This window comes from Stegostoma tigrinum, chromosome 20, assembly GCF_030684315.1.
Source record: "Stegostoma tigrinum isolate sSteTig4 chromosome 20, sSteTig4.hap1, whole genome shotgun sequence".
Classification (NCBI taxonomy): Eukaryota; Metazoa; Chordata; class Chondrichthyes; order Orectolobiformes; family Stegostomatidae; genus Stegostoma; species Stegostoma tigrinum.
This window is the reverse complement of record NC_081373.1, coordinates 25,221,226-25,234,890: the sequence shown is the minus strand read 5'-3', so window position 1 is coordinate 25,234,890 and position 13,665 is coordinate 25,221,226. Positions and strand designations below refer to the sequence as shown.

The 13,665-nt window shown below is 42.0% G+C and overlaps 1 protein-coding gene across 1 annotated transcript in view; it reads right to left on the bottom strand.

Annotated features, from left to right (window-relative positions):
- The window catches only part of zdhhc6 (zinc finger DHHC-type palmitoyltransferase 6), a 35,492-nt gene that overhangs the window by 13,997 nt on the left and 7,830 nt on the right, over positions 1-13,665 (bottom strand). Inside the window, exons 4-6 of the mRNA XM_048550675.2 lie at positions 4,941-5,100; positions 4,342-4,503; positions 3,416-3,469 (exon numbers count right to left, since the gene is read on the bottom strand). Coding sequence (XP_048406632.1) covers positions 3,416-3,469; positions 4,342-4,503; positions 4,941-5,100 — 376 coding nt within the window. The remainder of the gene's footprint in view (positions 1-3,415; positions 3,470-4,341; positions 4,504-4,940; positions 5,101-13,665) is intronic.

The following is a 13,665-nucleotide window of genomic DNA, read 5'->3' as shown; positions in this document are numbered from 1 at the left end:
ATTACAGATACGTAAAACAGGGTACGTCAAAACATTGCATCACTGCCTCACACATATGCTATCACCTCCAATGATGCAATTACTTTCAAAACTTGCCCAAGTTGCATGTAGGATTTGACAGTTTTGTTTCCAGAGCAGGCTGTGCATGTTTAACTGAAGTGAATTCACCCAAAGTTCCTCAATAGATCATTACCATGTGCCAAAATGTAAAGCAAAAAAAAAACACCTGCAAATGCTGGGGATTGGAAAAATAAACAGAAATTACTGGATAAATTCAGGTCTGGCAGAGTTACCGATTCGAGTTCAGTGACACTGCTTCAGAACCTTCTGTAGGATTACTGCCCTATCAATTAACTCTTTATCAAAGTAACAAAAGGGATAAATGATAGTGTTATCAAGCAGCAAATGCTGAGTGATAAACTGCTTACTGACACCCAAATTCGGCTCTGCCAGGGACACTCAGTTCCTGACCACATTATAACTTGGTCTAAACATGAGCAAAACAGTGGAACTCGAGGGGAGGCAAGCATGACTGTTCTGGATATCAAGGCATTTGATAGAGTATGGGGGCCTAGCAAAAATACAGTGAATGGGAATCGGAGGGAAAACTCTCCACTGGTTGAAGTCATGTGTGCCTTAAGGCAAGATGTTTGTGATGGATGGAAATCGATCATCTTGGTCTGAAGACGTCACTGTAGGTGTCCCTCAGTGTAAATATTTTCTCATAACCATGTTTAGAGATGTTATTACACATCGCTGGAGCAGGTAGTACATAAACCCGGGTCTTTGCTCAGAGGTATGGATGCTACCATTGGACTACAAGACCTCTTGGGTTCCTCAGGATAGGTATTTTTATTTCAACCTGGTCAGACATGTGGTGACACACCTCTGGAGCAAGTAGGACTTCAATCATGACCTTCCAGGCTCAGAGGTAGGGACACGAGCAGTGCACCACAACAGCCCTGGAAGTTTTACAGGATATTTTCTGATCAACCTGTTCTGGAGCAGGTGGGACTTCAATCTAGGTCTCTTGGCTCAGAGATAAGGACATTACCACTGTGCCACAAGAGCGCTCAAAAATGGGGCTTTCATCTATGCAAATCATTGCTCTTTGTGGAAGGATCCAATTCACTTTGCATGTTTTTCCAGCAGAAGACAGGCATTTTCTGGCCAACCTATTCAGAAATACTTTTACATATTCCTGCGCCAGATGGGTCTAAAACCTGGGCCTCCTAGTCCAGAGCTAAGGACATCATCCTCCGGACAGTGTTCTATGCCCAAAAAACTTCAGCTGCTTCTGCAATGATATGGCCTCCATTGTGAGGTTAGAAGAGGGGATGCTTGTCAACAATTGCACAATATTCAGCACAATTTATGACTCCTTAGAAATTAACAGAACTGATGTTCATTTGCAGCAAGATCTGGATGCTATCCACGCTTGAGCTAAATGACAGGTAATATTCATGCCACAGAAATGACAGACAACAACCATCCCCAACATGACAGAATCTAACCATCACTTCATGATGGTCAATGCTGTTACCATCACTGGCCCACATCCTGGGAGTTACCACTGACCAGAAAATGAAGTGGACCAGCCATATAAATATTGTGGATTCATAAAAAAAGTCAAGGGCTATGAAATTCTTTGGTCGGTAGTTCACAAACTGGCTCGCTAATGTTTATCCACCACCTAGAAGGCACAAGTCAGAGTGTGTTGGAATAATCTTCACTTGTCCGCTTGGGTGCAGCTCCAATAACGCAAGATGTTTGAAACCATCCAGAACAAAACAGCCTGTTTGATTGTCACCCTATTACACATTCACTTCTGTCATAGTTGATAGACAATCGTGCTGTGTGCACCATCGCCACAAAACACTGCAGCAGCTCACCAAGGCTTCTTAGACAGTGACTTTCAAATCTGCAACCATTATCACCCACCAGGAGTAGCAGATACATGGATTAAAAAAAAAATCAACAACTGGGCAGTCACGAGGTAGCCAATCTGAAACTGACCATGGACTAATAAGACAAGTCGAGTTCATGATGTCTCTGATCATGCATGGGAGTAGTGGCTAGGAAGGGTGAATAAGTGGTAATTCTTCATGTTCAGTGCACAAGGAAAAGAGACTGAAGATAAAAGGGGTTCTCTGCAAAAAGATAGTTTTCTCTAGCATCAAAAAGGCTCAAAGTGAGCATGATGGAATACAACAGCATAAGTAGTAGGAACAGGAATAGGCTCTCTGGCCCTTCGAGCCTCCCGGCCATTCAATAATATCATGGCTGATCTGACATTCCTCATGTCTACTGTTCTGCTTTTTAACCATAACCCTTGATTCCTGACTGTTCAAAATTTATTTCAGCCTTAAATATATACAAAGGCTCAGACTCATCAGCTATCTGTTGCAAGGAGTTTCAAAAGATACACAAATCTCAGAGAGGACATTCCTCCTCATAACCATCTAAAATTGGTGCCTGTTTATTCTGAATCCATGTCCTCTGATCCTAGATTCTCCCATGAGGGGAAGTATCTTCTCAGCATTTACCTTATCAAGTCCCTCAATAATCCTCCATACTTCAATGAGATTACCGTTCATTTTCCTAAACTCCAATGAATAAGAGGCCAAATCTATTTATGGCCATAAGATAATCCCTCCATACAGGGGATTATCCCAGTGAACCTTCTCTCAATGAAATAACATATTTCCTTAAATTAGGGAATCAAATCTGCTCACGGTACTCCTGAGGTGGTTTCCCCAGCACCTTGCCTAATTGCAGTGAGACTTCCCTATTCTTATACTCCAACTGCCCAGAATGATGGCCAACACTCCTTTCACCTTCCCAGTTACCTGATATGACCAACTGCATAGATGCTGCACCCACATCACTCAAGAAGGCTATCACTCACAACTGAATAGTTAGCTTGATCAATGTCCTTGCTACAGGACACAATATTCATGACCTTCACCAGGAGCACAGTGATGGTTACACAAACAATCAACCAGAAGGGCTGCAGTAACTCACCAAGGTTAATTTAAAACCTCCTCTCCCTGTGTCTTCTATAGCCCAGAAAGGAACAACAATGTTTTTGGACCACCATCAACTTCATGGCATTGATCACTGTTTAGTAGTGAGAGGTAGCTTAAAATCCTGGAATTTGCAACCTAATACCACTGGGAGAACAACACAACAATGCGATTCAAAAAGCCTCAATTACCAGTGCTTTTACAGGGCACCTAAGTATATACAACAAATAGACATAGCCATCCACATCCCAAGACAAATTTTGATCTGTGATGACATTTTCAAAACACTTTAATCATTTAGGACTTTATAATCACAATTATTTTTCGTCTTGTTTCGTCATAGAGCACTGAAACAGATCCCTCAGTTCAACTCATTCAAGTGAGCCTACCTTTTCTTCTATCCAAACTTCAATTGTGGTTTTATTCCTGAGAATCACTTTCATCTACAACAAAAAGAAAGGATCAGAACAATGAACCCCAATACCCATGCAAAAGGTAGCAAATTCAAACATTTAGAAAAGGGTCTATTACAATGGTCTTAAAATCAGTTGAACAGACATTAATTTTTGGTCAAGTTCATAGCTTTCAATAGTAAAATCTTTGGAATACAATACAGAAAACAAAATCCTATGGTGGAGCCTATCCCTTACAGCAAAATTCTAACCATACTTCAGACTTTTCAGCCTTCATGTTTCTTGTGGAGTATTGAAACACAGTTTTGATTTAATTGTTTACAGGATGTGGGCATCACTGGCTGGTAAGAAACAACCACATTAGTGCGGGTCTCAGATCAAATTTAGGCCAGACCATGTAAGGTTGGCAGCTCCTTTCCCTAAAGAACATTAGTGAACCAGAGATCACAAGTACTGCAGATGTTGGAGTTAGAGATAGCATAGCGTGAAGTTGGAGGAACACAGCAGGCCAGGCAGCATCAGAGGAGCAGGCAAGTTAATGTTTCGGGTCAGGACCCTTCTTCAGAAAATCAGATGTGGTTTCTCGACAATCAATAATGGTTTCATGGGCATCATTAGACTTGTAATTCCAGAACTTTTTCACTGAATTCAAATTCCACAATTGGCAGGATTCAAACCCAGGTCTTCTGAACATCACCCGGGACTCTATATTAATAGTCTAGTCATAGTACGACTAGGCCATTGCCTCCCCGGATACTTATATATCAAATTAATAGGGTTAATATTACCAAAATAAATATATCTTTAAACAACAAGGTTCAATTGCATCCAATGGAATTATTAGGATGGGAAAAAAAAATGCAACAATCTGATTTTTGAAAGCAATCCATTTCAAATTGTACCTGGATGAAAAACAACATGCCAACAGCTATTGTTGTGCCAATTGCCAATCCCAAAGCAAAGAGAGAGGCTGCAAATCCATAAATTCCAAAAGGAACAATGTATTGTGTATCTCTTCGAGGCAGACTCATGTCAATCTTAACTGAACTCCAACCAAATGATATCTGAAATAAAAGTGAATAAAGCAACAGCTTTAAAAAGAAGTGTTTCTTTTAATATATATTGGCAAATAAATTGATATCAAAATACAACAACTCCAATCAAGAATTTCCTCACAATCAAATGGTATTCTGTGTGCAAAACTAGCTGTCATATTTGAGATTACTTCTACAGGAGTGAACATCATAATTACTACAGGTATTAACGTGTTTCATTGACACAAATTGGCTGCAACACAATTGATGAATAGTGGGCACTGTTTGAATAACGTGAACTTCTTGCTGTAGAGGTATAGTGATTTTCCTATAACACACTTTTCTATAGTAGGATTTTCCATAGGTTACAAGGTCACACAAGAATGCAACTATCGCATTATAAGAGAAATATCTGTACTGTGATACCATCCTGCAATCTACTTGGAATAATGTCATGCCTTACTTACCCTGTTATAAAGCTGTGTGTACATGGTCATGATTAAAATCACAGAAGCATGAATACAACCCAATGGTGCTAACAACAGGAATGAGGTAAAATAGCCATGGTTCAAATTACCACAACAATTATTGATCCATGGACAATGGTGATCCATCTTCATGACACACCTAGAAGCATAGACAGAAATATTAGGCCAGCACAAGTCCAACTCAATGAGCCAAAATCCTGAATAACCAGAGAAGGGCACAATCCACTGTTAAACTTATAATAGGCTAAGGAATTAAATATTAAGCTAAATAATAGGTTAAGACTCCTTACTTTATATATATTTCATCAAATGCAGAAATTCATGAGTGATGTAGATAATAAATACATAAATATTACAGGCAAGTTAGATATAACAAGATGCATAAAGATCATAAACCAAAAGGAGTGAGGTCCCCAGATAATTTTAAACTGATTTTTAAAAAATCTAGGTGTTAAAGTACAAAGGTAATGTAAAACACAAGACACTTTCTTTGTCATTAAAGAATACTTGACAGCCCAAAAGACAAGATTGTTGTCACTGATAAAACATAAAGCACGCCAAGTAATTTGAATTACATGGTACATCTGACAAATAGTTTAGTTTTATGTTTATTGTGCTTTAACTACATTTCCACACATTATTTATATGGAACTGTACACTTTCCATTTTAAGAGACACATGCACTCCTTTCCAGACTGATGTTCAAAGATGAAGAACTTACATTCAAATAATCATTTCAAGCCAGAAGAATGCTGTATGGCAAATGGCAAAAAATATGAAAAATGACCAAACACCATGGTAGAAAGGTTTATCAAACAAAGGTTAGGGGGTCATTTCCTCTGAAAGAGGAAAGATAAAGAAGATAGAAAAAGACTTTATACCATTGCACATGACCTCAGGTTGTTGCAAAGCATATTTCCTTCTTTTTTAAAATTTTCTTTTCTAAAATGTCTTCAAGACTGTAGTGTAGAAATCAAAGTACCCAATAGGCACATTGTAAACTTCCACTAATAGTACTAGCAATAACAGTAATGGTTATCAGATAATTTATTTTTGTGATGTTTAATCGAGGGATAAGCATGGCTTATCTTTGAAATACCACCAGAGATCTTCCTATCTTAGAAAGCAGTCAGAGTCTCAGTTTAGTGCACAATAATCAGTACAGTGCTGGATCATCAGTCTACAGTTTATGCCCACTTCCAACATTTTAAATGCGCAGAATGAGTTGTATGATTTACTGCAGTAACAGATTAGTGAAAGCTTTCTTATTTCTACTTGAAATCTAGGCCAATAATTACCAGGAAGTACTTATAAAATCAACTCTTACTGTTAGGCCAGTTGGTCATCTTCTCAAGTGTTATTCTTCAATGGTTTCCCTGCTGCTGATTCAAGCTTGGCCTGGAAGTGTAAGCTTGGGGAATTCTGACTGAGAAGCTGATATTTGAGACACAAACCATTTCAGGAGTGCATTGCCTAAACAGTGGAGCCAAAGATGCAAGGCTGTACCATGAAGTGCTCATCTTCTCTACTGCCTTGGTGTAAACGAAAATGATCAAAATTCTACAGTACTATTCTTAGTAATGCAGACCTGCAGTGTGCAATTTTGATATTACTGCTCTAGATGATGCTCTGCAGTTACTCACCAAGGTCATTTGTAAAAGGCTTTCAACTTCTGCAATCTCTACTGCAGGGCAGGATATGCTGGAAGAGCATGTGGACGTCAGAACTAACATATTCCCTCTCAACTTACACTACATTGACATGGACATCTGCTAATAGCCCTTCGTTCTCACGAAGTTAAAAGTTTTGTAGTTGTCTACTTAATATCATTCTGAAAACAAATGTCACCTCTAGAATGGTAGCAGATAAAGGGCAACTCTCAAGAGAACACGGAATGGACAATAAAGGCAGCCTCACTGGCATACACTATTTCCAAACAGCAAATGTTTAAAAGTCTAGAAACACAGTCATTAGTCAAAAGAGCTGAAAGCTAAGAAGCAACTGGAGACATAATCAAGGTATTTATGAGAAAGCTTTTTAAAATGGGAAATAATAAAATGTATATATTTCAGAAGAGAATTCTCACCAACAGTAGCAAAATCACTGACCGGTGCACCAGTGATGACAGAGTAGGAAGTGAGGAAAATTCATTGCAGATCTGAATCACAAGGAAGTGCAGCACACAACCCAAGACAGGGGACATGGAGATGTTAGAGATTGGGTTGGGCAAGGTCATAGAATTACACATAAAAGAAGGGATTTTGAAGTATAAAGAGTGCAGAGTTTCAGTGGAAATTTAAAGAACGTAGTGGTGATAGATGAGGAGAACTGCTGAAAATAAGCTGCAGCTGACTGTGAGGAAGGGAGGAGAGATCATTGAAATGAACTGGTTACATGAGAGAAGCAAAACTGTGATGGGATAGAAACTAGGATTGACCAGGCAGAAGTGTCTGCAAAGAATAAGATCCCAGCAATAACCTAACAGGTCACAAATTTAAAAAAAAGATGAGAATAATAAACTGATCATATAGATCAAAGACAGCTGGAAGGAATAATGCACCAACGTTTTTTCAGGTCCATTACACAAGTTGTTTTTACTCTAATACGTTAGAAATAAATTTTCAAAGAGAAATTCATATCGACTATTATTTGAACCAAAGTAGCAAGCACAAATATGCCAGCTCCAGCCACCTCCTCTTTACCATGGATGCACAATCCCTTTACATCTCCACTCCCCATCAAGATAGTCTTAGGGCTCTCCGCTTCTTCCTGGTGCAAAGACCCGAACCATCTCCAAACACCACCACCCTCCTCCGCTTGGCCGAGCTTGTCCTTACCCTCAACAACCTCTCAATTCCTCCCATTTTCTTCAGGTTAAGAGGGGTGGCCATGGGTACCTGCATGGACCCTAGTAATGCCTGTCTCTGTGTCGTATGTGGAACTTGCCTTGTTCCAGTCCTACTCTGGCCCCCACCATCAAATCTTTCTCCAATACATCGATGATATCATTGGTGCTGCTTCCCCATCTTGCCCAGAATTGGAAAACTTTATCAATTTCGCCTCCAATTTCCACCCTGCCCTCACTTTCACTTGGTCTATTTCTGACTCCTCACTTCCCTTCCTTCACATTTCTGGGGATAGACTGGCCACTAATATCCACTACAAACCCACTGACTCCCACAGTTACCTGGACTAAACATCCTCACACCCCACCTCCTGTGAAGACACCATCTCACACCCTCAGTTCTTCAGTCTCCATCGTATATATTCGGATGAAGCCAACTTCGACAAGGGAGTCTCCAAAACGTCCACCTACTTCCTCAACCAAGGATTCCCCAGCTCCACTGTTGACAGGGCCCACAACCAGGTCCGACCTATCTCCCACACTTCCCCTCTCACCACTTCACTTCCTTCCAGCAACAGCGATTAGGTTCCCCTTGTCCTTACCTATCATCCCACCAGCATTTTCAGGTCCATTACACAAATTGTTTTTACTGTAATATGTTAGAAATAAATTTTCAAAGAGAAATTCATATCGACTATCATTTGAACTAAAGTAACAAGCACAAGATAAAATTTATAAACTTTAGCAGAGATTGGCAAAAATAATAACTTAATAAAAACTGAAAGAACTGTGGATGTTGTAAATCAGGAACAAAAACAAAATTGCTGGAAAAGCTCAGCAGGTCTGGCAGCATCCGTGAAGGAAAAAACAGAGTTAACGTTTCAGGTCCGGTGACCCTAGGAAAAACCGCATCCTGAGATCTACACTGAGTGCCATGTGGTGTCACATGCACGCTCTCAACTTTTCTCTCCAACAGTATCGCATCATAGTGGCTCAGGGTTGCACCACTCTGCAGTTTCACTTCAGCCCCCAGCTCATTCGTCATGTTAACAATAAACTGTTCCTTTTCTTTTCAGGCATCAAGGCCCACAAGATGCAACAACTCAAACATACCAATGGTCCTCTGGAACGTTCCTGTCCTCTCCTTCCTCTGACTCCATCCCCTTCTCCAAACTCCCCACCTCCAGACAGGTATTCACCATCCCTCCTAACCTTCTGCTCTCCGATGCCAAATGTTCTCTGCTCAGCAAAGGCCTTAGCGTTATTCCTCTGCACCCCCACCTTAACGAATCTTGGCACGACATGACGCTGGACTCTTCTTCTGCTGTCTTCACCTCCGTGCTCATTTCTTTGGATAAGAGTCCTCTTCCGTCGCACTGATCTTTTGCCCAGTTCCAACACTCTCCCTCCACCAGGACCCTTCCCTCTGGCCTTTTACCTGCACTCTACCTGTTCAATGAGAACTGTTGACGTGATATTAGTTGTCTCAATTTCTCTGCCCTCTCAGCAAATCCAACCTATCTCCCTCTGTACTGACTGCACTCCATGCACTCAGATATAAAACTGACTTTGCTATTCAGCCTGCCTGATGTATTGACCTCTATCTAGTAGAGGCTGAGAGCCAACTCTCTGATACTTCCTCCGACATTCCCCTGGGCCATGACCACACCACAACAGATCAAGCCATTGTATCTACTACAGTAACGGATCTCATTTCATCTGGTAATCTCCTGCCATCTGCTTCCAAGCTGACAGTCCCACAGCCCTGCACAGCTCGCTTCTCCCTCCTCTCAAAATCCACAAACAGGACTGTCCGGACAGATCCGCTGTTTAAGCCTGCTCCTGCTCCACAGAAAGCACATCTCTTCCTACCTTCTCTCCCCTGCTCCATTCCCTGCCCACATACATCCATAACTCCTCTGACGCCTTATGCCAGATGCAAAACTTCCAGTATGCCGGCTCCAGCCGCCTCCTCTTTACCAAGGATGCACAATCCCTTTACACGCCCATTCCCCATCAAGACAGTCTTAGGGCTCTCCGCTTCTTCCTGGTACAAAGAACGGAACCATCCCCACACACCACCACCCTCCTCCACTTGGCCGAGCTCATCCTCACCCTCAGCAACCTCTCAACTCCTCCCATTTTCTTCAGGTTAAGAGGGGTGGCCACGGGTACCTGCGTGGGCCCTAGTTATGCCTGTCTCTTTGTGTGGTATATGGAACATGCCTTGTTCCAGTCCTACTCTGCCCCCTACCATCAAATCTTTCTCCGATACATTGATGATATCACGGGTGCTGCTTCCCCCCTGCTCGCCCAGAATCGGAGAGCTTCATCAATTTCGCCTCCAATTTCCACCCTGCCCTCACTTTCACTTGGTCTATTCCTGACTCCTCACTTCCTTTCCTTCACATTTCTGGGGATAGACTGACCACTAGCATCCATGACAAACCCACCAACGCCCACAGCTACCTTGACATACATCTTCACACCCCACTTCTTGTGGGGACTCCATCCCATTCTCTCAGTTCCTCCGTCTCCGTTGCATATGTTCAGATGGGGCCAACTTTGACAAGGTAGCCTCCGAAATGTCCACCTTCTTCCTCAACTGAGAATTCCCCAGCTCCGTTGTCGACAGGTCCCCAATCGGGTCTGACCCATCACCCCTGCTTCTGCCCTCACCCCTTCTCTTCCCTCCCGCAACAGCGATAGGGTCCCCCCTTAGCCTCACCTACCATCCCTACCAGCATCCACATCCAAAAGATCATCAGATGCCATTTCCGCCATCTCCAGCAAGATGCTACCACCAGGCAGCACAAATTCCCCTCCTCTCCTGGACACCACGTTCCATACTTCCTTCACCCCCAACACCTCCCCACAGCCCTACGGCACCTACCCCTGTAACGAGCGAAGATGCAACACCTGCACATTTATCTCCTCCCTCCCCAGTATCCAACGGCCCAAACATACCTTCCAGGTGAAGCAACACTTCACTTGCACTTCCCACAATCTAGTCTACTTGCATTCGCTGCTCACAATGTGGTATCCTCTACATTGGAGAAATGAAGCGTAGACTTGGCAACCGCTTCGCAGAACATCTACGTTCTGCTCGCAAAAGAGACCCTGAACTACCTGTTGCCTGCCATTTCAATATACCACCTTGCTCCCTGGCCAACATCTCAGTCTCCTGCTTGCTACAGCGTTCCAATTAAGCCCAGCACAAGCTGGAGAAACAACACCTCATTTTCCGCTTGGGGACCCTACAGCCCTCTGGACTGTAATAATTTTAGGGTCTAAACTCTCCCATGTCCCAGCCCCCCACCCCACACACCAGGCCTTGTTACCACATAGGCTGCCACTACACACACACACACACACACACACACACACACTGTTGTTAGTCACTAACAGTCCCCATTAACAGCTCTTCATCCTCCCAGCCTGAACGTTAGCATTGCCTTTCTGTACAACTGTCTCTCTCTCTCTTTGGGCTCTATCCTATCATTTACTCCCTATCCCACCCACCAGCCTATTTTCTGCATATAAAGTGACGTTTTCCCAGCCACCACCAGTTCTGAGGAAGGGTGACCTAACCCGAAACGTTAACTCTGTTCTCTCCTCCACAAATGCTGCCAGGCCTGCTGAGCTTTTCCAGCAACTTTGTTTTTGTTCCTGATTTACAGCATCCTCAGTTCTTTTGATTTTATGTAGCTGAATTGGATCTGCTATATTATGGTTCAAATTCAGTTATATTCATTTAATCAAAGTGAATATTGGAGAATAAGTAAATGAAGTATATTATAAAAGTAACATTTTGCATTACATTCCTGATTTTGATTATTCCTATTTGCTCCATTAATCAAACAAATAATTACAAAATTAATTTTAATAATTTCAAACAGTTCAAAATTTCAATAAGTTCAAAATGAACAATAGCCGGCAAGGGGCCAGCTGTTTTTGATTCTAAGCATTTTCATACTCAATGTTAAGTTACTACAATTATTCCTTCAAACTAGTGCCCAAGACTAATATTCAACTAGCAAGACAGACTTTGGTTGGGGGGGGCGGGGGGGCGGGCGGGTGGTGGAGGAAACAGCAGCGGTTATTTAAAAGGAGTTAGTAATTTGGGAAGTTTTTGCTGCAGAATAGAAGAGCAGTTTGACAATTCACACGAACTTTTCCACAGTATGCTCCTCTTCATTCTGTAAAATATCTTCACACAAAAAAAATCATTTATGACTTGTAAAATTCATATGACAAATTAGATAGATAAAGTGAGTGAGCAAAGGTCTGGTAAATGGAATATAATATGGGAGAATGTGAAAATGCTCACTTTAAGCAAGAAATATAATAAAGGATGACATTAAATTGTGAGCATTTACAATGTGCATGTACATGCAGAGGAATTTGGAGGACTTTGTGCTGATAGAATATTATTGCTTTTCATGAAGGGAACTGAACACAACGTAATGAGGTTAGGCTTCAGTTACACAGGGGTTTGCCAGGACAACAGAGTATATTTATTATTCACTCACGGGATACAGATGTCACTGGCTGGGTCAGCAAGTATACCTGTCTTTAGTTGCCTTTGAGAAGGTGGTGGTGAGCTGGCTTATTGAATTCCTGCAGTCCATGTGCTTAAGTAGACCCACAATTCTGTTAAGGAAAGAACTCCAGAATTTTGACCCAATGAGACTAAGGAACAGCAATTTGTTTCCAAGTCATGGTGGCGAGTGGCTTGGAGGGGAACTTGCAAGTGGTGGTGCTGCCATGAATCTTCTGCCTCTGTCCTTCTAGATGGAAGTGATTGTGGGTTTGGAAAGTGCTGTCTAAGTATCTTTGTTGAACTTCTGCAGTGCATTTTGTAAATAGCATGCAAGGCTGCTAAAATGCATTAGCATTGGAATGATTGAATGTTTGTGGATGTGATGCCAATCAACCTGACTGCTCTGCCCTGGACAGTGTCAAAGTTCTCGAGCGTTGTTAGAGCTGCATTCATCCAGGCAAGTGGGGAGCATTCCATCAGACACCTGACTTGGTACCTTGTGGATGGTGGGGAAGGCTTTGGGAATCACAAGTTATTCACAGCAGTATTTCTTGCATTTCATTTGCTGTTATAGCCCAGTATTTATGTCAAGTTCAGTTCAATTTCTGGTCAGTGGTAACACCTCAGAAGGTTGCTAGTGCGGGATTCAGTGATTGCAATGTCATTGAATGTGAAGAGGCAATGGTTAGAATGCCTCTTATTGGAGATGGTCATTGCCTGACATTTTGGGGTGCAAATATTGGCACTTTTCAGTCCAAGTCTGGACATTATCCAGGTCTTGCGTCATTTAGACATGGGCTGCTTCAATATCTCAGGAATCGTGAATGGTATTGAACATTGTGCAATCATCGTTGTACATTCCCATTTCTGACTTCCTGATGGAAGGACATCATTGAAGAAGGAGCTGATGGTGGTTAAGCCTACGATACTGGCCTGAGAAACTTCAGCCGAGATGTTCTGGTGCTTAGGTGAATCACCTCAAATAACTGCAACTATTTTTGGATGTGTCAGGTGTGACTCTGATAGAGGTTTCTCCGATTCCCACCGATTCCAGTTTTGCTATGTTCCTTGATGTCACACAATGAAATGAGGCTTTCATGTCAATGGCAATCACTCTCATCACACCTCTGGACTTCAATACTTTTGTTTATGTTTGAACCAAAATTGTAATGAAGTCAGGAGCTAAGTGGCTCTGGCAGAACCCCAGTGGGTGTCAGTGAGCAAGTTATTGCTGAACAGGTGCTGCTTGATAGCATCGTTGATGACACCTTGCATCACTTTACTGATGATCAAGAGTAGACTGATGGAACAGTAAC